General features: G+C 39.0%; 1 protein-coding gene across 3 annotated transcripts in view; it reads right to left on the minus strand.

The window, feature by feature from the left end:
* PHEX (phosphate regulating endopeptidase X-linked) overlaps positions 1–25,920 on the minus strand; it is a 115,551-nt gene that overhangs the window by 16,103 nt on the left and 73,528 nt on the right. For all 3 annotated transcript variants that reach the window (XM_085050591.1, XM_085050584.1, XM_085050598.1), the window contains exons 13-16: positions 19,305–19,382; positions 17,633–17,736; positions 10,264–10,322; positions 1,377–1,431 (exon numbers count right to left, since the gene is read on the minus strand). In XM_085050591.1, the coding sequence (XP_084906717.1) occupies positions 1,377–1,431; positions 10,264–10,322; positions 17,633–17,736; positions 19,305–19,382 (296 nt within the window). The remainder of the gene's footprint in view (positions 1–1,376; positions 1,432–10,263; positions 10,323–17,632; positions 17,737–19,304; positions 19,383–25,920) is intronic.

The raw sequence follows: 25,920 nt of genomic DNA on the forward strand, positions 1-25,920 counted from the left end.
AAATGCCACTAAATGTTAAGTGTTTGCTAAATCAGTTTTTCAGCAAGCACTGGTGACTTTTTGATGGTTTATCTGTTCCAATGCCATGTACTGTTTCTTCTAAGCAGACGGAAAACATCCAGAATATTTCAAGGACAAAAGCAATCTGTTGTCTTATATAAACCAGCTACATTTGTTTACTAAATTTCATTTTGATACGTACTCAAGCAAAACCAATTTAAGCTAAGGTAACCTTTAAAGAAGAGAAATGAGCAAAGTATAATACTTTGAAAGAACCACAATTTTATCACTATGGCAGAAGGTCAGAATACAGAGAAATCTCTTCAGAAAGCAAAGCTGCAAATAGGGCTGCAATAACTATGAGAGAAAATAAGTTCACCTTAAGAAGAAAGGACTTTCTTCTTTCCCCAATTGCCACTTACAAAGTCACCTGGCCCATAAGAATTCCCTTTGAATGGAAATTAATTTGTTCCTAAATTGAAGAAGTCTTTCTACATATATTGCCAAATTTCCTGTTTACAAGGACACAATCCAGATTGGGTGATGGCAAACACAAAATGTTCGAAAAGTTTGATTTTTTTTTTAACAAAGATTTATTAAGGATATGTATCACCAGTAACTGGCTTTATATAACTGCAAAATAACTTTCAGAAACTGCCATCAGAAACTTTTCATGGTCTTATCCTACCCTAAAATAGAAAGCTATTGAACTGCACAAAAGCAGTGATTTTTCAAAATTAAGTATATGTGACCTATAATTACCCTTCCTCAGCTACACTGGCACATGGGCCTGCTCAGGCAATCATTTATGCACATGAAGATATTCTCATGCACCTCAACAGGCAGAGACAAGGGCTCACTGCTAATCTTAGATATTAGCAGAAAGTGAACAATAAACTGATAATAATTGGCTTCTCAGGGTATTCACTTCTGTTCAGGAAGTGTTAGTTACCTGATTTACAATTCCTTTTAATACCTGCCATGTGCACACTGCTGCATCTGCATGCTGTAGCATTGAAACACTTCCACTTGGGTGCACTTAATTAGCAATTCCTGCGAGAAATCAGTCATCAGTTTAAGACAACAGAAACACATATGGCTCCCAAGGGTAAGAAAAAGTATCACACAAAGCAGCACTTCTCAAAGTCAGCTCTTTCAGTAGCAAAAGCAGGATACAGCAGGAGAGAGCACACAACACAAAGGCCAAGTTTGCCCTACAGAAGAACAACATGGTTTTCCTGTGCACTATGTTTTTGTTGCCTTCAGCACCACAGCTTTCTTCTCCATGCCCTCTTCTTTGGCTATATATATTCACAATACCTTTCCCTGTTATTCCTCATTTCCAGGTGGATGAGGTTCCCTGGTGCAGTACTTACCTAGGATACTTTGTTCCCCAAAAGAAAGGCTTTTGAAGTTCTCCTGCTGGGAATCCTGCAATAGCAGAAAAAAAAAAAAAAAAGAAAAGAAAAAATATATAGTGAGGTCAATCCAACACAGCTGAATAGCCATCACAATGCCCAAGGGTTTAGATTTTATGACCTCATTTGTTTGGTTTCAGAAGGTTTTGCAAGAGGAGCTTTCCCTCAGGTGCTAGTTTCAGAACGCAATAGAGAGGATCTTGGAGAGGCAGCAGAGATCCTGCCACATGCATGTCTGAGTAAGGGCATCTGTTCCTGTGAAAAAAACACCTCATGTTTCCTCTGAAGAATACTGGATTACCCTCAGATGTGCCAACAGATCAACAGTTAATATATAGGTCAAATGCAGTAAGAACTAAAATAGCATTAGCTTAGTGAGGCTTCAGTGCAGCAAGAAACATGAAAACGATAAAATGTAAGCCTACATCTATTTAGTCTATGAAAAACAAATGTAAATGAACATACTTAAGCATTTCTGTAAAGGAAAACTGTAGATTATTAAGGCTGTAGGGTCAGTCTAGCTACAGCTATTACCTGGCTGCTTCTGGTAGACTAACCAGTTCCCAAAAACCCATCAATGAAGACACTCTAGCACTTGATGATCTACTGATGTTTCACATAGGAATAAAAACTGTTCCTCAGAGTCAAAGTCACATTTATATTTTTGATTCCAAGGTGACATTTCAGTGTCAGGATACTGAAGATGGTGGAGCTGCACATGGTAAAAGTTTAACAGCCCAAAGAACTGCTAAATAAAACATATACCTGGTCAAAGTTCTGACATATGGTCAAAGTTCTTATATGATGGTGAAAAGTGCCATCCTTCCAGGCCCAAATATGGAATTTACTGTCTTGTATCATCAACTCACATCTATAAAGCACAGGCATACACCTGCTTTGAAGGTAAACCCACATAGACATCACCTTGCTGAGGAAGAACCAGTTTGCTCAGGTGATTCCCTTGTTTCCCAGAAACTGCTGCTTCACCCTGTGGGTCTCTCTTTAAGAACACTCAGATCAAAACAAAAACCATATTCATTTGCGTCTATCCCTATTCAGTTCTTTTTTGATAGATTGGTCATGGATTTGTTTATACCTGAGATAAGTTGTCAGGCAAGATCTTTGCCTTTTCCTTACAAAATCTTTAGAAAACTTACTTTCAAATGAAAAAAAGAAAAAAAAAAAAAAACCCAAGCCCAAAAACCCAAACTCAACCCAGTATGCTGAGAATAATTAATGCCAAGTGATGTGGCACAGGGCACCTCCTCTTGGCCTGCCCAGCTGCTTTTTCTGTTGCTCTTCCATGGCTGCCATCATTCCCTATTTGCAATTGGCTTACAAAAAGTGTGGTCTTCAAACTTATTTGCTGAGTGTTGTGGTTTTTTTCTTACTCCTCCAGATGTTGATTTATTGTTTAAAGCATGGTGTCATTTTCTTTTCCAGCACTACAAACCACAATTTTACCAAAGTCAAGGGCAATGTTTTCCTGATCTAACTCTCCTTGCCTTCCTGTGCACAATGATTATTTATTATGCATGTTTTTAAACATTTTAAGCAAAAATAGTACACTCATACAATCTGATGAAAATTGCTTGTTAGGCCTAAGTTAAGAGCTGTGTTCAGAGCTGAAAATCTAGTCTGAACTGGCTTCCTGCAAACATTGAACCTCAGAAAAGGTTTCTGAATTATTAGGTTCTGCTAACTCTAAATGATCCTATCCCCACAACAACAGATGAGAGGAACTGTGGCCAAAATGCACAAATGAGCCCATACTGAAGGTGGTATGAACCAAGGTAGCACAACCACACCACATGTTTAATGATCATACAATCCGGTGTGCCTGTCACTGCACCAAGAGGCTATCAAGACTTTTTAAGGAGTTGCAATTGTTGTGTTCAGGTAGAGACTTGTGTAGTGAATTTGCACTTGTCTGCAATAGAGGTAATATACATTATTTACAGCAACTTAGGTGCAAATCTTCACTCAGGCTTATCCAGATACACTAAATGTGTCTTGATAGAACATTGCTGAAACACAGTCAGCTGTGAGTTAAGCCATGAGATAGTTTTCACTGAACAAGCCATGTGAATGAATGGTAAGAAGTTCCAATCCTGAATCTGTACAAGTGGTTGACAATTATTATACTCAGAGTCAGGATCCATTTCAGGTGAGATATCACTGTGCAAAGTGCTGGTTGAAGGAGTGTTTTCTGCTTCTGGACATCTGTGAAAACACCTATGCAGTCTGATTGCATTTAAGGAAGCTCAAGAAATATTTTCAGGCCAAAGCAGAGTCAGAGGCCAGTAGAACATAATACACATTTCAGAAAACCTCAGGAAACTGGAATACATTATCACTAGTAGGAGGTTGGTTGTTTTGTTTTGGGCATGTGTGTGTTTGTGGTTTTGCTGGTTTTGTTTGTTTGTTTATTTTTTGGTAAGAAAAAAATTCTAGTTTTGAAAGTGATTCTTGGGCAGCTAGTAAAGCAAATGGGTCCCATTCTCCAGAGGTCAGCAGCACCAAGGGTGCTTATCCACTATTGCAGCACTAGAAGAAACAGATTCAGAGTTGGCAACACTTTTTATGCAATGTCTCCTTCAGGCAAGCAACAACTACATCATCCTTGGGGGGAGCAAGGATAACAATGTCTTAGACCTAGAATGTCCTTGAAATTGTAACATGAGATTGATCACCAGACAGTTTCTTATTTTGTGTTGATTTGAATCCCCCAATTTAGGCAATTCCCTTGTGAAGTCTGATTCTTTTTTTGCTTGGCATATTGCTCCTAAAAGAATTAATGACAAAACTCAGAGAGCTCATAGTAGGCTGCAGATGCAATAAATACTAATGGGATTATTTATATGCCACTGGAGTTCAAGCAGGCAAAGGACAGATCTGCAGACTTCAGGGAATTTCACATCCTAAGGAATAGATACAGGCACTGGCAATGTATTTTGAGCTAACACGACTACAAATTTAGCCTGTATGGTGCATCTTTTTAAAGCTTTCTCCCTCTACACAGCCCCAGAAGAGAGATATAGGCTGACAGTCTGTCTCTTTATACACTGTATTGCTAATGCAGGCCCAGAGTCTTCACTCATGACCAACAGCACACAGAAAGAAAACTGTGTTATCTTATTACAGACCCCACAAAAATCTATCTGCCATCATTAAGACCTGGACTTGCAGAATCTGCTTTGACTACCTTCTTACAACCTACCTAAACGTGGAGCAATGCCACTGGGCTGCAGCATCATTCTGAAATGGGCACTGGTGTCACATGCCACAGGAGCACTGGTCTGTGCACAGCTGAGCAGAAGCTGTCACAGAACAGCACTGGTACCCTACATCCATGCATCCTACTGCTCAGACAGCCAGGCTAGACCATCCTGCAGATGGACTTTGTGCCACTGACCACAATATGCTAGACATCAGCTGTTCTGATCACAGCCCTTTAAGCCCAGCAGTTCACTGAGTTTTCAGTGCAACTCACAATCAGCTTGAGTAGCCCATTTCACAGCAGCTTATATTTGAGAATGTTAGGGGAGAAAGTGCTGAAATTCTTGCCAAAGAATAAATCTTATTCACATCTCTCTCCTCATCCACCAAGCTAGTAATATTGTACAAAGCTGGTCAGGGAAACTGCTTCCAGGATTTACTTTACCAGGGCCTGATGTAAATCTGGCTAGCTTGTAGACCTTCCTTCTTGAAGATAGCAGTGACATTTGCTTTCTCCCAGCCCTCAGGAACCTCCCCCAGTCACCATAACCTGTCAAAGATTACTAAGCGTGGCCTCAAAATGATACTTTGAGCTTGCAGGTGCACCCTGTCAAAGCCCAGGGCTTGTGTTTGCCTAGTCTGCTCAAACATTCCCTAATCTGCTCCTCCTCCATGGAGGGTAAATCTCCTTTGTTTCCAGGACCCCTGCCCTCATCCAGCACTACATTTTCCCTCAACTTTCTGCTGCAGCAGAAATGTTTCCTCACATCCCTTGCTAGATTAATCTCCAATGGGGTTTGGCTTTCCAAACCCCATTGTCTGGACACTTGGACAGTAACTGTTCAACTTTCCCCTTGGACACCTTACTGCTCTGGAATGCAGGGGCACTTCAAGCAGTGGAGTACATCTGGCTTACTTCAAACATTTCACTCTGAATTTATGCTGATCCTGAAACTCTGACAGAACTCTGTCTGCATGAACTACTTTTAATGTAACTGAAGGTTTCCGTCTTCATTTTTTCCCATGATATAATTTCCAGCATCTCTCTGCAGCAAGGTGCTATAAAGCTTGTTAGAATGTATCTAAAATTTAAAGGGTTTTTTTTTTTCTCTCCAATTTTAGAGGGGTTTTACTGCCTTTAATAAATCCATTTACCAGCTAATACCTTCATGGTATTATTATACACAGTTTGCAGATGACTAACCTTACACTCAGTGTCATATTGCTAGTTTACCAAGAAGACACAAATAACCACATTTGATCTGATAAGTCCCTGAAACAATGCAGAGCAATAATGGATAAAGTAAACTGAAAGCACATGGGAAGACTGGCAAAATAATGAGAAAATTTGGAGTTCAAATCTAAACATGAATTCAATTTTTATAGTTCAGTTATATTAATCAATTATTTTGCATGATGTTTTTAACTGAGCAAGGCAAAGCCTTATTCCAAGTTAGTGCATTTACAACTTCCAATAATGATGTTGGTTTGTTTAAAGCAATTTTTGACAGGCTAGGGAATCCCATATGTAAGTAACAGATATGGGAGACAGCTGTGCTAAACTGTGTGATATACAGGGTAGTCTGCCAATTGGTGTACTGGCAATTCTCAGATGTGTTCAAAAGCTGTAACTTGTTTTTTCAAGTGTCACTGAATGAATTCAGATGTTGAGTTTTAAAGGGATGAGATATAAGCAGAAGACTAACTGCTGGTCAGTAATCAATGAATACTGAATTCACATAAGGAATTAAACGTGAAGACAGCTGGGGTGTTGGTCAGTTGGCTAAAAACAGCCCAAAGGGCAGGATACATGTGTTTAAAATGGCTCCACAGACTTCTGTTTGGACAACTGAATATCATTCCAGTACTGGTTTGCATGTCCTCTTGGGGCTCTAGCTATCAGTCTCGACAGCAAGTGGCTCCTGCAAGTTTTGTGTCAGATAAAACACATGAGAAAACATTAAAAAATTTATCAGACACTACTGAGCACCCCAGACAGCTTTGAGCATCCATATGTAGGTAAAACCAAACTCTCTGTCATTACATAGATCTGAATCGTTCACCTTATTTCAAGTTTTATCCTGTGGACAAAGAGAATAGAAAACAAAAATTGTGGAAGGATAGAAGATATCAATTGTGTGAGACACAGTAACTGTTTCATGCAATGCATGAATACAAAGCTTAATTTTATGAAGAACTCAGTGAATAAATTAATTAAAGAGGTACAGGGAAGTGATGGTCTTAAAGCAGAGGACTTCACAACCTCATTTCAATTCTTGGCTCAGTTTCTGCTTCACCTGACAAGAGGCTCTTTGCTACTCAAGAAGAGAGAACCTGGTATTTTCCAACCTCAGTGGGGCAACATGAGGAGAAACATGAAGTGGTTTGTTAGGTGCCAAGGAATACTGTGTGCTAAGGGAGTAGGAAATGTGAGAACATCTGTTTTACAAGCAACTTTAATCTTTATTTTATAAGGAAAAAGCCTCAGTGGATTGCCCACGGTGAGGGAATGGGGGTGGGGGGAAAAGAACAAAGGAAAAGTTCTATTTCATACATTCATCGATAAGAATTTTAGGAACACAAAATAAAGAATGGATGTAAGGATCATTTATCATCTCACTTGTGACCATAGTCAAATAAAAGAGATTAGTGGTCGTTAGTAAATATAGAAAATTGAAAATGAAGGCTCACTTAAGACACTTAAAGCTTACTTAATAGCAGGGCTCTGAAAGTGCTCAGTCCAAATCCCTTATGTTCATTAACCTCCTGGAAACTAATGGCACACTTGAAACTATTTCATCAATAACCTTCCAATTAGTCCAGTTCTTCAGGGAAGAGAAAATGCCCCTACATGCATTCCCCTTGTCCTGCCCTGGCCACAGCACCAGGACCTGTTTGCCAGCACTTCCCTGGCTCCTGGCAAGATAAGAGTTCTCCCTTGCAACTCACAGCATCAGCGAGCTGCCAACATCAATATCTGCATGATACTTCCTGTAAAGATGATACTTATTGGCTAGTATGAGCTCTCATCTGTGGTTTTCTCTATGGATGCTAATTTGAATGCAATTTTTAAATTCTGTTGTAGATTATATCTCCTTCCTGTAACATGTATTGAGGCTGCTCTCTAAAGAAGCCTCTTGACTTTCACTAGAGAACTGCAGTAACAGCACCAATGACTTAGAAAGAGCATGGATATAAACTTACAGAGATATTGTCAACACTAATTATCCAGTACATCTATTCAAGCTTACACCTCATGAGTGCATTGTTTATATTTGCCTCAGTTCACTGTAAATCTCCCTTTCATTACTGCTCACAGCTCAGAAATGTGACTATTTTTATATTTTCTAGAGGCATACATATTTACACTTAGAAAAAAAAACCAAACTAAACACACCAAATGTCTGATGAACAGTTCCCTTTTATCTTTAACACATCCAAGGGCCAATATTTTAGTGCTGTAATGAAATAAAACCTTTTCTTGAACAGAAGTATGCTAGCACACTTTGATCATCACTTGCATCTATTTTCAGCACATATTTGTTGACTGCTCTAGAGTGCATTAAAATAAACCAATCCTTTAGGAATGTGTTTTTGGTGTTCCAATTATGATAATTAAAAAGATAGCATTCATGCTGCTTAGATGATATGAAGTGTACTTAGATACATTTTGAGACTCTAAAGGCAATGACACATACCTGTTGTCCTTGTTAAGTACCTATAATTAAAGGCAAAATTGACGAGCATATGCACAGAAAATTGAAAAATTACCCAAACTAGGATTAAAAAATTATTAACAACCATTATAAACATGCATAGTGGTTCATCTAAGACACTTTGAAATATGGAGAAAGAGGAAATAAATATATAGAACTCACATAAAGAGATCAGCAGAAAAACTTATATAACATTAAGATAAATTATATACGCCGTATTTTTTAACTACGCTCTTTGTGGCACTCTTACCTTGATACAGCTATTTATTTCTCCTTTGGAGACGTTAACAGAATTGTTAGTCATTCAAACTATCAATAGTTTAGTACTGAAAATTAAATTAAGCAACAGCAAAAACAAGAGTGTTTGCACTAAAATACAGTAAAATTTGGTACATTTACTGCATATGCAAGATTTGCTGCATTCTCCCAAATCTAATAATTTTTTTAATCATCTAGTTTCTATTCTCTATTAACTTTCACTTTTAGTGAAAAAAGACCTTTTCTTCCTAGTAACTGAGTAGTCAAGTAGTCAAGTTGAAAACACTGACAGCTTACCTGTATACAAAGATCACATGGTCTTGCATGGATTTTCTAATGCTTATGTCAGTGATACAGATTACAGAGAGAGAAGAATTTGTGATCCTTCCACCAGGAGTGTCAGAGACCTCCCTGTGCTCTGAACACAGAAAGCAAAAGCAGCTACCTAAAGCTCAGGAGTGATCAGGACCTCCGCATTCCCCTCCACTCCTGCAGGTACCTAATGATCACTCCTTTACAGAATCCATGGGTCAAGGCACTGGTGCTGCTTTTTCTCTAAACTTTTTCAAGGACCTTTCACTGACTAGTCAAGTTTGGAGTTGATATGGTTTTGTTGATATCATCACACAGTACATTTCCATTTCCAAACTAATGGTCGTAATTTTTAGAATCAAATTTTGGAACCAAGGATTTTCCAGCTCATGTAGAAACTACTTTCCATAATCAAATCCTATTATGCATTTTAAAATTCCTATTTCTGAAATTCTTCTTAGTAAACTCACTTACAAAGAGCAAAAATAGATGGGCCTTGAAAGTCCAGTTTGCTCACTGAAGAGCAGTGGCACTCAAGCAGATGAATATCTGGTCAATTCACTTATTTACAGCAGTGATCAGCAGTAGATGTGAAAGGAAAGAGTATCAGGCATTACCTGTGAGGTAATTCTTCTACTAGTACATATTCCTACCTTCCAGCAGCCAGCAGCAGAGTGAACTGTACTCCTGGACTGGGTTTATATCCCTTTGCTTTTTTGTATAGAACAGAACACCCTTTTTTCCAGATCATCTGCTAATGCAGTGAGTAGCACAGAACTAAAATTGTACTGCACATACAAAGTAATTTCATCAAACTATACTGGTAAGAATTTTAAGTTAGCTACAGATATCACTCCTTGTCCTTGAAGGTATTGAACATATCCGCTGGATACACCTTTTTATGTTTTCTGGTTTATATCAGTCTTTTCTAGTCACGTTTATTGCTACATGTCTGTCAATACTAGAGGACAGAATGGCTATCACTGTATACTTATGGAGATGTGTGTACACATTTTTGCTACAGAAAACAGAAGATAGAAACATTAGGCTTTAATAAAAGTGATTTAAGCTATCATTCGCAGTGGACAGAGTACACACACACACGGTCACTGCAACTCATCTGACACAGGGTAACTCACTGAGCAATACTAGCTCCAATTTGTGGGATCTTTGGGTTTTCCAGAGTGATCCTCTCGCTTAAGTCTCAGAGCTGAATTATTAGGTTTGAATTTTCAATTTTCAGTCACAAACACCACAATAGGTACAGCTGTTATCTGAAGTTTGATACATACATGCCAAAACAGGCACTTTATAAGGAGGCTCAGAAGGCAGATACTCACTGATCTGGTTGGTAGATGCACTATAAAAAGCATTTACAGTAGTCGGGCTTGTAAACCACCTGTAGTAAGAAAAAAGAAATTGTCTGTCAGTACATCGACATTCATTTCTATGAATCAAAAGAGCAAAGATAAAAATTGAACTCAGTAGAAGGAAGTAAAAACATGAAGGACTTAAGATACATTAAAGTTTAAATATTTCTCCATTTCAGCATGTTACCAACACTTTCTGGAACATTGAAGTCTATTGTTTGATGACTTTATCTGCATACAGTCAATGAATGCCCACCAGGAGCAATTCTAAGTGTTCCTATCACATAATCTGTTTAATTTCTAAGTGACCACTGTGCCTGTGAGGTCTGCCATGCTGATGAATCTAAGTTCACCCAGCAGAGGCTGCAACACAGGCAGCAGCTGTGAAAAGTCTGGGGTGTCTTTCAAACATGTGGAGGAGCTCCCTGTTGAAATTCGAAGAGAGCATTTTGAAACAAGTAAAGTGGCTTTAGAGGCTTTACTGAACAACTAGTTGAACAATTAGGATTATGCCAGCAACATGAGCAGGTACTTTCTGGGAATGTAAACTCAAAATAAACAGCTTCATGTTCTGTACCCTACACAGTGAACATGAACATACTAAATAAATAGACCTCTTGCCAGGCATTTCTTCTCATAGTTTCATTTCTCATGTATACCAGAGGAAACCCTAGATTTGAATAGGAGTTGGACTTTGATGTTCCTTGGGAGTCCCTTCCAACTCAGGATATTCTGTGATTCTATGCATAGCAAATGAATCTCTTTAGCCTAAGCTCACCTATATTGACAGTGGCTTCAATCATATGGGTGGAAAATCTCAACTGACTTCAGCAAGATACAAATCTCCTCAGATGAAACCCTGAGTTCAGTGAGCCCAAGCTTTCACTTTGTGATTTTATAAGGGAGAACTGAGATGAAAGTAATAGAGATGATGAGAATTAGTGGTTAATTCATAATAACTTAAAAGTAACTCTAAATGTACAGGATCATCCTGTGTCTTTAGCAAAGCATTACTCAAAAGTTTTGTAAAGCTGCATCAATGCAACGTAATTGCTTTGAAAATTTTATTTCAAAGAGAAGATATAGGTGCTGCAAAACAAAGAGCAAGACAAAGGAAGGTCTATCAAAACATGGAAAATATGTGATGTCAGTGGCAATTGTGTACACAATTTGTGCTTTAAAAGAGACCTATTGTTGAATTACTCATCTGCAGATCCTGGCCTTTTTTTCTGATAACTAATGTCTTCACTTAAACCATGTAAAAAAGAGGAGAGTTTTAAAATGGCAGCATTTTGTTTTTTATCAATAAATTTAACTGCTTGTTTTATTCTCCAGGCTGAGCAGCTTATTTTGCAATGCATCAACTAGAAAAACTAATCAATGAAGGCTAAAAGAGTGATGTCATGTACATATTTTAACCATCCATCACATTACAGGCTCTAATTGTCACAGATAACTCTCCCTGTTTTGTTTATTAGGAGATTGCGAAGGGGAGGAACAGGGGGAGGTTGTTTTCTGGTGTGTTTTCTGCTTTCTTCATAATAAGGAGATTAAATGTTAGAGGTAATGTAGTGAGATAATGGAAAATTGAAGAAAGAATGTGTGTGGTGAGGGGATAAAGAAAAATTAGGGACTTAATTAACTACATTTCAATTTCATGTTTGCTCACAGCAGCAATCAGCTGAACAGTTTTGAAGGACGCAAGCCTGGCATTTATGCCTTGGGACCTGCTCTCCAGGCTTAGCAGTATATCTGGAGGACTGTCTCTTTCTTTGACAAGGAGAAAACCCTTCTGAAAAGAAATCATCTGAAACAGTCAACACTTCAATTTAGATTTTACTGTAAGTTTGAACAAAGACACATAGTGTTGTGACTTGCACCTCACCCTGTTGGCTTGTTCCACTTACAACGGCCTTTCTGTTCTCAAACAGCAACTTTTAAGTGTGGAAGGAGCTTTTGGGACAGCAAATCTTCCCCTTTTGCAAATTCCTCTCAGCCTTTTATTTCCAGTCAGAGGATCAAGGGCCTGAGACATCTAACAGATACTTTGAAACAGTGCTTTGGTTCTTCTCTCCATCCTCTGGGGGGGCTTAGCACAGCTAGCTGCAGAGAGGATACACCAGAAGCAGAGGCAAAGAGCTTTCACTGACCAGTAACAGCTCTCTAACAGCACAAGTTTGCACCTGTTTTTATTGGGTGAGGAGCTGGTGATGCAGGTACTTGTCCCCACAGGAACACCTCACTCTGCCCAAGTGCAGCAGTGAATATTGGTGACATTTGGCCCACAGTTACTGATGGGGGACATCACACCATCCTCTGGCCATACTTTCATGCCTATGAACTCATAGACTTGCAGATATATAACAGCAACCCTGTCCTGAGGCTGCTGCTTTTCCCACTATCTACCACTACAACAGCAGAGCCCATCCTGTTTCCTTAGCTTAACATCAGCCAGAGACCAAGGGCAGCCTTTATTTTCTGACTGTAAAACTGAACTCAGTCCTTTCCAAATTGCTCTTTCATAACGAGGCCTCAAGAATGACCCTGTATGAAATTTGTTATGCTTTTAAACAGTTAGGAAGAAGAGACTTAGCAGCCATACTGAGGAGTCAGGAAGAATGAGAGTTCTCTAGTAACAAGCAGAGTATTTCTATTCCAGCATTATGTTGCACCATTCTGAGCCACTCTCAAAAAGATTTAGGAAGTATTCTCCACAAAAGAGTGGAAATAACGAAGACTGCTTCCATTCAGACTAGCAGAACAACTTCTCATCTGCCATGCTCTTTCAGGGAGCTCCTTGAAATGACTGAAACTTCAGTGTCAGTCCTTAACTAATAACACACCAAATTTCCATAAGAAGGTGTGTAATAAATAGCTATTGCTGTTAAATGTTAAGGTGAAGCAAATTTAGAAATAACTCTCCCATTCCTGTTTGAAGTCAGATTGCCTGGGCATTTGCTCTAGGTCTGATTACAATTTCTGTGTGTTTTATCTATTACCAGAAGGATAGGAAAAAAAAGAAAGGCATAACACATTAAAAGCTCTTATTAATTACTAAGTAAATAAATAAATAAAAAATCTAGCACTGTTTACGGTATTTTCATTTGCTATAAGTATGTGAAAAAGGGGCAGCTTTGAATGATGTTCTGTAGCACTACCTATCTACTACTGCAGCAATCAAAACCTGATGCTGCAGAGTTGACACTTGTAAGGTTGAGAATTCCCTTGTAGAAATAAAATGTGAAACATCCACTGAGATAGCAAGCGGGGCAGAAACTCTCTTAGTCTGTGTTTCTTGAGGCTACAATTTTCTCTGTGATATCTTTCTTTCTGTGTTAAGTGTATAGTGTGCTCCATTGACAGTCATGGAGAGGGGTGGCTGGAAACATTTACAACACAGAAAAAAGCTTATTAATTTATTTAATTCTCTGTAAAACACAAACTGCATTTACAATTTATTCTCTCAACTTTATGAATTAGAAGAAATCATTTGGTTTGCTGTTCAACATTCAAGGTAAGTAATAAAAAATAAATAATCATATAAACAAAGAAAATGAACTTGTGAATGTACAACACACTTAAACTGGTTAGAAGTGAAAAGCCGTGCAAAGTTTCTGGAAGCTCAAAAATGTCTTCCAGAGAAAATACTATAAAGAAAGACTTCTAAATGGGAGGCAGCCTTCAAGGTGACTTTCAAAATTTTATTTCCCCCTGTAGAAACAGAAGATTATTATCCCAGGCCAGGCTGCCATCTGTCTCCCTTAGGGATGGGCGAGAAACTGGTTGGTAAGGCTGGGCCCAGCCTTCAGTGCCACATCACTGCTTAAAATGAGGTTCAAAAGCCAGGAAAAGGCTCCAGGAGGCTCCTTTCCAGCCTCTCCTCTCCAGGGCAGGTCCCAGCCACTCAATTTCTGAGCTCGCCAGGAGCATCTCTCCAACAGACAGCAGCCTGCCCAGTGTTTTTCATGGCTGCTTTTCCCTTTTTGCAGAAGGAGCTTTTACACTGTCCTTGATGGTATCCAATTCCAGAGCCTCTCAGAACTGCCCTCCCTTGTGGCAACCCAAGAGCCAGGGCTTACACACAACAATGTGTGGTGGAGAAAAACAGGGCTAAGTCCTGGAGGAGACCTCAGAATCCTCTCACAGCATACCTCCTGTGTGTCCTCTTCTAGGGAAACCAGATGTCTACATCCCCAGCACTGAAAGTCTAGTGACAAATGGAGAAAGATTTGGCCGGGTCTAAAAATCTTAGATTGTATCCGGACTTCAAAGGAGAAAGGTGAATAATAAGGAAGTGGTGTGCCCAAGAAGTCCTCTGATGCTTTGTTATTTGCAAGTGTGATATCAGTGTTAAGAAGGACAGATTTGATCACTGATATAAAGGTGCAGGTGTGTGTTTGAATACACACACACACACACACACACATATTTTTATGTATGAATGTGTATGGCCCCACGGATGGAAAAGTAAATGCAACTAAAACTCCGACTTCCCTTAACTTCTCCCTTCCATCACTTCCCCCTGCACTGTCTTTCACTTTCCTCTGCTCCAGCTGTATCTCCCCTGGGTTAAAATAATTGTTCTCACACCTGGTGCCCATCCTCCCACACTGCCCCTTCCAGCCTCTCCTTCTCCACTGAGCCCTCTCCACCTAACCTGCACTGGTTTTTGCACTATATTCCTCAGCTCCTGCACAAATCCCTTCCATATGTCTCTCTGCTGATACCTGAGCACGTTTTTTCTTGTTTGATAGAGCCAGCTGTGAAGGTGACAGCCGTCTCCCCAGCCAGCTGTGAGGATGGCAGCTGGCATCCAGAGCTGGTGTTGAGGACAAGTAATACCTGCCAGAGCCGTGGTGCCCTCAGGGGAGCCTGGCCCCAGGATTGGCAGGACAGGCAACTCCAGCAGCCTGATGCCTTGTCACAGCCTTCTGGTACCCATAGGGCTGGGGATGTCCCCCCATCCATGCCCTGAGCAATGTCTCGTCTGACTTCCTCTGTGCTCCTTTCTCCTGTCAGGCAGATAAATGCCAGTGACAGAAGGAGCAGAACAGAGAAAAAAGAATATTGATAATTATTCCTGCTTTAGGTTTTCCCCTTTTTTAATTTAGATTAAAAAACTGTTGGATTTCCAAAATAATTCTTTTCAACTTACATCCACACTCCCCCTTGTTTTATCCAACTCCTTTGTCTTGTATCTCCTGCCTCGTCTGTCTATCCCCTGATGGTCTTTCCCTGATGCTTTGATTGAATCATCATTTTAATTTCCCATTTAGCTGAGGAAAGTGATTCCAGTTTGAAATATTGCTGAGAAACATGAACTGTCTGCTAAAAGAATATAGTGTTTTACCTTTTGGGTATGATATTACTTTACTAACTTTTATTTCCTTAAACATTCTTTTTCTTATTTATCTTTTTTGGTCCACAACTTTGATGATCTTATAATATCTATCTCTAAAAGCTACTAAACTAGGAAAAAGAAGAAATTAAGCAAATAGAAACAAAACCCCAAGGGTAATTAGATATTGACATAGCACCAAGCTTCATCAAAAATTCTGTGGAGTTCTATGAAATGTAAAAGTTTAAAAAACAAAAACATAAAAAAGAGAGGAAAAACCATCAGAAAACAGTAGAGTATGATAATTAAAAGTGGCAAGTGGCTAAAATGTGGCTGATGTTTTTGAGGTCAGGTTTGACATGCCTCAGACTGGTAAGTGGGAGTTACTGGTTTAATAAATTTTTAAAAAATTACTCGAGGTAGCAACGACTCTTTGTGCCTTGGTGTCCCTCAGCAGGAAGAGTGACACCACTTTCAGAGCCCTTTTCTATCACTGAACAGTTGCAGAGACAGAATAATGTCCCAGCAGGAACCCTAATTATTCCTCCCGGCCAGGTCTCAGATGGAGATTACCTCCAGCTCTGCAGAAGGCAGAGCAAATAGCTGTGCTAACAAAGGGAAGGGATCAGAAATCCAACTGGCATCCCCCAGGCCAGAATGTGCCCTGAGGGGTGACAAGAAAAGCACAGCAAAGGTATTGAGGGGCTGGCTATTATGCAGTCCTAGAAATAAGATGGTAAAGACGGGCATGAGAAGTGTTCAATCTTGTAGTGGGCAATCAGGTAACACTTTCAATTTTTTAAGCATACCCACGTGGCAGCTCTCAGACTACAGTCCTTGAGTCAGGGGCTACCTACTTTTTCCTTACAGGGGAGTTTTCCCATCGTGCCAAGAAACTACAGATTCTGCATCAGTGCTGCCCCAAGGCTGACCATGAGGAGGAGCTTGCTGATCACCCTTGCTGTGGAGAGACCAGTGTTGTTTCACTGCTCTCATGGAACTGTCCCTCTGAAGGGAATTACACCCTCACGGTCTAGTCCTGACATCCAGGAAAATCCCCCAGATCATCCCCTGGGGTTATCCTGTGCAATGTCAGTGAAAGCAGTGACGAGAAGGTGAAATTCACAATTAAAACTAAGCTATAAGTAACACCTTGAACACACAGGGCCAGACTACAGCACTCCAACCATGAACAGCCTGTGTCTGTCCTGCTGACATCCTTTCCTGCCTCACGGACAGCATGGAGCCAACCCTAGAACAAGGTGTGGTTCTGTTTGAGTAGGACTGTGCAGAATCCTAAGGAAATATCACCACAGGAGCTAAGCAGCAGCACAGATTTCAAAGTCTGTGTGTAGAAAGAGTAATTTTTAAGTAGCATGATTAGACTAATTAAGTTCTGCTTAGGTTTTAATTTGCATTTTAAGGATTTGATTACCCACCAGTAAAAAAAGAGAATGATTCTCTCATGTATTTTATTACAGTTTGTGACACAATCTGCACTCTTATGTTTACAAATAAATAAAAATAACATATGTAGATCAAATTACATTTTATTCTGTATCATTGCTATCAACAGCAGGTAAATAACAATGCTGATTTGTATTCCTAATAATAACATTATGTCATACTAATGACTTCATTCCTACAGAACTTATTTCATAAATCCCTGCTGTACCATTTCAAGCTCTAACTGTGACCAAGAGACATAATACATTTTTAATTGCGATTCAATTACCCCTTTTTTTCATTAAATTAAGTTTAAGCTTCAAGCATGTGACTACTGTGCATATGAACAGGGATATCTAGAACTTACACAAAAAAAAATTCACAGGAGTTTCTGAATAACAGGGGAGTTGCCCATAGGCTTTTTGTATCATAATATATTGCTGTGCACATAATTCTATTGAAACTTAACATATAACAGTATTTATTATACAAATAAAATAATATAAATTAAAATATTGTTAGAAGATTATGTAAATTTGCCTTTTGTCTACTCACTCTGTTTTTGGAACTTCTTTTCTAAGCCAGTAGAAATCAGACTGGGCTGCGTATTTGCGAGTTTGCAATACATTGCCAAAAAAATCACTTTCTGTAAACTTCAGCTGTATAGAGAAAGCACAGACATTTTTAAAGCATGTCCAAAGAAACAAAAGCTGACATAAAACAAGTAGAACTTGTATCTTATACGAGATAATCACCTAAATTTTTAGCAATTATCAAAGCAAGTAAAATTTTCACACTTAGTAGGAAGAATAAATATTTTATAAGCTTAGTTAAAAAAACAGTGGCTGAACAGATCTGCACAAGGGTCTGGAACACTGGGAAAGCTCTTCACTGTGCAGAGTGGTGCTGAAGGAATCATAAGCACCCAACAATGGATTGCAAACTGCACATTTCGATGGCTATTATTGAGAGCCTCTTTTCCAAGAGGAAGTAGACTTATTTTTAAAAGTGCATTTTAAAACCGCTTCCAACAATATAACAAAGTTCCCTTTTTTCAGTCTGCTCTACATTTTACAAATACTTCCTATTCTGTACCTTCTGAGGGTTCTGCCACGTTAAATGTTTGCAGCCATAAGGCTCCATGCTGCCATAAGTTTCCAAACTTAATAGCATTCACACACACACATACAACTAAACAGGCAAGGAAAAGGGATGTTAACAGGTTATAAATCTATGTCATCAGTTTAAAACAATTCTAGGATTTGTGAGGAAGTTGCACTTCAGATACAAACCATGCTTTTGTAATCATGATTAACAAGTATTTTTCACCAGACATTGCCACTTATCTGAGAAAACAATTCCATGCACTTGAGCAATAGAGTTGGTCACATGTTCTGTCTCATTGCAGTGTCTTCACTGCATCTCACCCTGCACTTTCCATGGACAAGGACTAGCCTGGTAGAGATTGTTCTCCAAAGTTTTCTCTAAATGATGCATCTGTTTAGTATTAGTTCATGTGCTGTGGCAAAGATGACAATCACTCTTGTTTACTGATTCAGGATTGAACTTGTGGCTGTTCCTCAGTCACTCTGCCTCTGACTTTCAGTAATACAATTTATCGCACTCATGCCATAGTTGGAAAATGGTAAAATATATTATAATTAATGATTTGCCTTCCTGTCTTAGTTAGGCTGAGCAGATACTGGGGCAGGAAGGAGTCCCCCCACTGTATCCTTGTCCATAAGGCAGCACAATAGGCCTATACATTGGTTAGGAGCCTTGGCATAAGATTATAAGCAACAATCATAACATTCATAGCCTGGAGAGATGAGGAGAGCTTATACAGGACATCCTAAATGTGATATTCTGAGATAAAATGCATCATTGAAGACCATTATTTTGAGAAGAAATGCTTTTGGTTTGTTTAATTTTACGACTAAATGCAAAATTATTACAGTGTATGTTTAATCTTTAAAAGACTTAATAGCAGGAAGGTTCTGGGCATCCAGGCAAATTTTACTCCCAGCAGGCCTCATGATCTCACTTAGATACAACAGCATTGACAATTTAGAGCTAGCAAACTTACTTCAAAAATAAAATAAAAATAACCAGGCAAGCACAACTCCAGGTGCACACCAAAAAAAGACTAGCTTTGATTTTGGATAGCAGTAAAACAGAGCAAAGAATGGCTGCAATAAATTAAGAAAGCTGCAATTCTGACACTTACTGTTTTGATGTCTTCATTAATATATGTGTCATTCATTATAAACTGAGGGTAACCAACTTTTGCCATAACTGCTTTTGCCTTTGAAAAAGAAAAAGAGAAAAAAGTTTTGACAGATAAAACCACTTCTCAGCATACAGCTTTTTTCCTTTGCTGCTCAGTTTCTACTGTGTATTATTATGCTTCCCTGTAGCCATCCAAATTTAACTTCAAAACAACTTGCCTACAAGGTAAACTTGGTGCCTCAAATGAGCTCGGCAGCACAACACAGAGGGTCCAGATTCTGTTGTCAGATTATCACAGTGGGTCTATTGCTGCCTGCAGAGCTTTTGCGTACTTACAGCAATGTGTCTGAGTGCAAAGTCTTAACAGCTGATTTTCCCTACTGGGTTTTGTGTTAATCAGATGGTCAAATGCCTGTTTGTACAATGTTTTCCAAAGGACAAGAGGAAATGGCCTGTTTTGGTATGGCACAGTAGCTGGTACATGGCCAACTGCTAAAATAGATTTGATGCACAGATGTGAATCAACCTTGGTCCCAGCAAGTGCAGACTGGTGTATTTCCATTGAGGACCACTTCTATCTGCACCTGAGGATGGGTCCTTTTCTGAAGGACACTGCACTTTCCAAAAACCACAGGACTGATCTTTGTTTAGTTCTCCAGTTTCACTCCTTTACTTTGCAGTCTTTGCCCATTCCCTAACATCAGTTAAGGTGTTAAAGTAAGACACTTCACTTTTCATTAATCCTCTTTTAGTCTTGACTTGGTCCCAGCGTTTATGCACAACCTGCATAAGCATAAGCAGTCCAGTGTGAAGTAGCTGTAGATGAGTATTCCCACTTTGTAAATCCTGGTGTGAGTGTACAGCTTTAGTGATGTCCTCACAAAAACACCAACAGGCCCCTCAGACACCCAGAATCTCTGAGGAAACAAATTTCCAGAAGAAAAGCAAAAGGATACAAAAAGAGAAGATGACATACCAAAAGTGAAATGTGAGAAATCCGCAGGATAAATTACAACCATGATGGACTAGGATAGCACAAAACTTTCACTTTTTATGATTTCAGGATGGTGAATGCAATTTCTCTGTAAGTCTTTGGAATTCCCTCTACCCCTCAAAAAGTGCTCCTCAGCGTTCATGAAACTCAGATGTCAAAACTCAAATGAATAATGCAAGATATGAAAAGCAATAAATAAATGACCTTTAAACCAACTGCAGCCACACCAACCCTGCATTCTGCTCTCTGTGAACAGAGCCTGGACCTCTCTGGGATCCAATGACTTCTCTTTCCTTCTTGCTTCAGGGGGTGACTGCTAAAGGGAAGATTTCCTTTCCTCCACATATCTTTTACCCCTTCTCCCACTTCACAGTATCTCAATACAGCACAGCCTCCTATACAGCAAGACTTAAAACCAACTGTTCCACAACTTTAAGAAGAAGGATGATGGAGGACTGCCTGCATTTAACCAAAATCATTCTGTCTCTTCTTTTTTTTTTCAAGAAGAAAGGCCGCTTTGCTTCTTTAAACTCCTTCAATTTCTCAATCTCCCTTCTAATGCAAAGTTATAATCCTCCATTTGTGACATCACAATTAATTGTGGTTGAGATAATTAAGATGTCACAAACAGAAGATAACAACTTCAGGTAGGAAATTAGCAGCAGGAGCAGATGATCTCTTAAGCAAGAAAGATCCCATTGTCATGCAAATTGCCCTGGTAATAAAAAAAGCAATGGAAGAAAAATGCTGAATGGAAAATATGAAGTGAGCCAAATTAACTCTCAACAGAATGTTTTCTCACTTTCCCAGAAGGTTCAGTAGTCTTTCACGATATTTTAAATGCTGTGGTGGGGAGGGAGAATAAAAAAACTGGAAGGGAGCATCTGCAAGTTTTTAGGTAATCAAGAGTGTCTCATTTTTTCCTGGTGGTCTTGTCAGGTCCAACTGGCTGACCTTTGCAAGGGATTGGAAAATTTCCTTTACCACTTCCCATGTTTCAATCCTACTTAAAACTATCTTTGAAAAATGAAAGAGCAAGACTCATCAGTTTTAATTTCTACTAAGTCAGCTTCTTAAACAAGTCTGGTGAATCTGAAATGTTCTGCACGAGTTCCTCACTAACTTCGTGACTTTCACAATTCATGTCGTGATATGGAGATTTCTAAGCATGAGAATAAAATACTCTATGGAGTTTTTTAATAAAGGCTATATAAAACCCTAGTAAATAACAGAGTTTGTCTTGAGATTTTTGAAAAGCAAACTGAAAAGGTAATGCTGCTTCTAGTACTTTGATGCTTTGTCAATTTCTAAAGCTGTCTGTGTTTTGTGAGATAGATAGATAGATAGGTGATAGATAGATAGATAGATAGATAGATAGATAGGAAATATTATTTTATTGCATTTGTAATTTAAAAGTTCTTACCACAATATGTGTGGTTTAGAGATCTGAGCAAATAAGACAGGCAAAGCTGATGCTGACAGTGAAGGATATTTGGTTCCTGGTTGAGGAAACTGTTTCCTATAGACAAAGCAAAACCCATGAGAGAACATAGGAAACACCCTGAAGTCCTTGGGAATCCTTCCAACTGGGATTCCTCCTAGGAGCTTTGCATCAGGTGCAAACCTGTTCAGCTGAGCCCAGCACACGGCCCAGTAATGTACACAATTGACAAGTTAGTATCATATTGACAGCAGTTTCTAAATTTGCATGTTGGAAGTCTTGCTTCCATGCCTATTTTTCTGTTCACTTGTGTAATATTTAACAGCAATTTGGAGACTCCTTATTTATACAGTACAAGAAAGTGGAAAACTCTTCTGCAACTTGCTTGCTCTTTGATAATGATGTCAGTATTTTCCCCTTGATAAGATTAAAAGTATGTGTAAGAGACCAGCCTTCCAGGAGACATGCACAGGGGAGTCAATGAAATGTGACAAATGTACAGGAACCAGCAGCCGTGTGGCAATTGCACATGAATTCACCATAAATACATCATGCACAACTTTTTATGGTTTAAAGGCTCATTTAATTCCTTTCTCTGATTGGACAGCCATGTGTACAGGAAGAAAAGAGGCTATGGGGTACTTCCCCCAGCCATTAAGCATTCAGCCTGCATTGGGCTGTTGGGTAAATTAAGAAAACTCATCACTGCATGGTTCCTCTCCTGCCATCACAAGCAAGAGGCTCTTTCAGGGGATGGCACAGAACAACAGTGTGTTTCAGGATAAGTCAAGATGACTCTTTTCTATCCCAGCAGCCAGAGAGAGCAGTCTCTGAGGCAGAGGACCCGGAGCAGGACTACTTCCACCACTCCTTGTACATGGAAGTTTCCCAACTGACTAAAACATAGCCAGGCTTTTACCATCAGTGTCTTTCTGTCACAGTGAGAGCATTGCAAGTGAGTTTACTACACAGACAAAATAATAAGCGAGCTTTCACTCTCTGCTTAACAACTTGCCAACGTGGGAATGCACACGTGTTTCAGTGCTCCAAAGCATCCCAGTTTCCAGTCTATTCAAATTCTCACTTGACAACCAAGTGTGTGAGCATTCTGAGAGCCTTTTTTGCCACTCAGAGTATGACTTGGGTATTTTATACAACCCTAAATACTGACATATTTTACTTACTGTAAAGAGCAAACAAAATAAAACATATATCTCATGACAAAGTTTTATGAGTCTGACAGAGATCTGTATATTAACTTGACTCAATAAATTTGTGAAGATAATTTTTAAGCTTCTAAATATATAAAAAATTAATACAATTACAGTTCACTGAAAAATTAGCATGAAATACATTGTGAAAGCTAAAATCATTCACGGCAAAGTAATGTTCCCTTTAATTACAAAGATTAATTCAGCCTTTATGTATGTGCCTGGTCTTTTCATTTTTCATTGAGACCAGATGATTCAAGAGCCATCTGGTAAAACTGCTGCATAAATATCACTGCATCTATCTAGGGTTTACATATAGGAAAACTAGGAAAATAGAGTGATGGATCTTGGCAAAACACAGAAAAGTTCCATCACAGGGCTAAAGCCCAATCCTACAGATGTCAGGAGGAAGTGACTACTGACTTGAGTGAGAGATGGATTGGGCTCACATTAATGATGCACAGTATTTCCTTGGTGGGAAAATGAAATGTCAGGGATTTTCACATTGTCAACTACAATGGAAAGTGAAGTGGAAACTCAAACATGAACACTTAGCCTGAAATGACAATTTTTAAGAGTACTTGATCTGCAGTGAACTGTCTAATCCACACTCAAGAATATAGATTATCATTATTTATTTTTTAGACTTGGCTTAACCATTCTCTTATTTGCATGTCACAATAATAGAAACTGTGTAGACTTTTCAAGAACTGGTACTTCATTTAATAATAATTCACATACCACCACCTCACACTGCACCATAACTGCCCCTCTGTATTACAATAATTGTTTTGAATGCTCTAAAATAATTGATAAAACAATGAAGACAGAAAATACAGCTATCATTCCATCTTTGTAATAGCTTGAGGCCAAGGTTAAAGAAAAACAGAAGAAATAATCAAATTACTTATGTGAATAATGACACCCATGTACATATAAAATTGCTTTCAGTTAAATACACATTATTGTTTCAAAAGTAGCTGAGTCCATTTAATAGCTTTGTGCTGCCAAATGAAAAAAAGTCCTAGTCCTTGCTCCTCCTCCTTGCTCCTCTCATCTCTGTCCATAGGTCTCCTCATGCTGCCTGCTCCCACAGCCTCCAAAGACTGCCTCAGCTCCTTGACACATCTCTTTCTGTGGGATTGCCTAACAATTCACTATCACCGTGGAAATATAACCAAGCTTTTCCCCAGTTGATTTTCTGCCAATCACTGAGCTGAATTGCTCACTCACTACGTGGAGAGACATAACAAATTCTGGAACTTTCACAAGACAAGTGCTGGGGACACATGATATGGCAAAGTGGAGAAGGGTTGTGTAGTACACTAGTTACCTCCTCCTCTGAATGATCTCTAGAAACAAAAGCCTCACTCAGAGAAAACTTACTGACAAGAAAATACTACTTAGTACACTTAAAAATACCATACCATACATTACAATCCCAGGAAACACAGAGGAAAAGGGGAACAGCAAGTCCTAAGCAAATTGTTCATTGGGATTATATGTTCGGTCTTAATATCTACTATCCAGAAAGACAATATTATTATCACTCACCATAAAGTTAAAAACATCTAAAAGTTTAGTAGGACAGCCATGGACAAAAGAGTCAGAAAAAGCAACAATGTACATCTGTGCCACCCTTTCCTGTCTTAAATCCCTTCTGGCTCTCTGGAATAAAAACACTCAGTCATTGGTTCAAGCACTGTGACAAAAGTTCCACTGGAATTAACTTTTCCATTTAAATTAATCCTATATTTATATATATATATATATATATATATATTAGCAATAGAACTGGACTGAGAGAAAGTGTGAAATTAGCATCTTTATTTCAGTCTTACTTATATAAACATACTAATTGACTGTGATATTTTCATATGCACAACTCCTCAGTTCAATGCAGCACTACAATTAATAGACCTACTCATATTTTCTCGTACCACCAGAAACTCATACTGCTTCCAGCTTTGCTTTAATTTTGCTAAGAAAAAAATTCTTTGTCCATTTTATTTTAATTCCATTTTCCATTTGTGACCTCTGTATGGCAATTGGCATGATTCCATTATGTTATAGACAGAATATTATATAGGAGAGACAGAAATTCTGTCTTTCATGAAAAGAACCACAGCTCTACAACATCCTTCTTTGTGGGGCACAGACAATATCTTCATCTTTGAAGATATAAGTAGTGCAGACCAGCACAGCCAAGTCCTGGCACAGGATGTGTTTAACCCCTAACCATTCCTGTCCAAAGCACCTTGGTGAGTTTTAGGGGTCTTTGGATTCTCAGTGGAGCTGGTATGTCGCCCACAGACCAGAATAAAGGATGATGCCCAGAAATGCAAAATGACTCAGCTGTGGCACCACACCAGCAGTGACAGATCAGCTCTGGCATGGGGTTTCTCCACTGGATTCCCCTCTGCACACCTGTGGATCACTTGGGGCATGACTGCATCAGGGTGTGTGGAAAGCTGAGAGCTCCTCCAGCTACACTTCAAACAAGCTAGAAGCAGCTGTTGTGGTCTGAAGACACAGACTATCATTAATATCATGCTGGTATAGATATAGATACACAGATATACATAGATATATGCCCCATAGTATATGCTGCTAAGCTGCCTTTGATAGGACATACCAAGCTAAGCTTGGACTCACAACTAGAAAACCCTTCATGCCTTTATTTTCAGGCAACACTCTGTGTTCTCCAGTACAATTATCTCCTAAAACCAAACAACCAAACACATTCCCCCAATTCAAAATTCTATTTGTGTTTTGAAATGACCTTAGATATCTTTACTGAACCAATTTTGCACCAGAATCTTAAGGATTTGCAACAGCACAAAAAAACAAACAAAAAAAAAAAGCCACCATTGTCACATTGGTCAGAAATTATGATGTTGCATTTTTAATGGAAACTCCTTCCTGGAGCCATTTCACTGCTCACCTCCAGAACACCTTGTGAGTTGAC

The sequence above is a fragment of the Lichenostomus cassidix genome, chromosome 1 (genome assembly GCF_008360975.1).
Source record: "Lichenostomus cassidix isolate B80296 chromosome 1, HeHo_3.0, whole genome shotgun sequence".
Taxonomy (NCBI): domain Eukaryota; kingdom Metazoa; phylum Chordata; class Aves; order Passeriformes; family Meliphagidae; genus Lichenostomus; species Lichenostomus cassidix.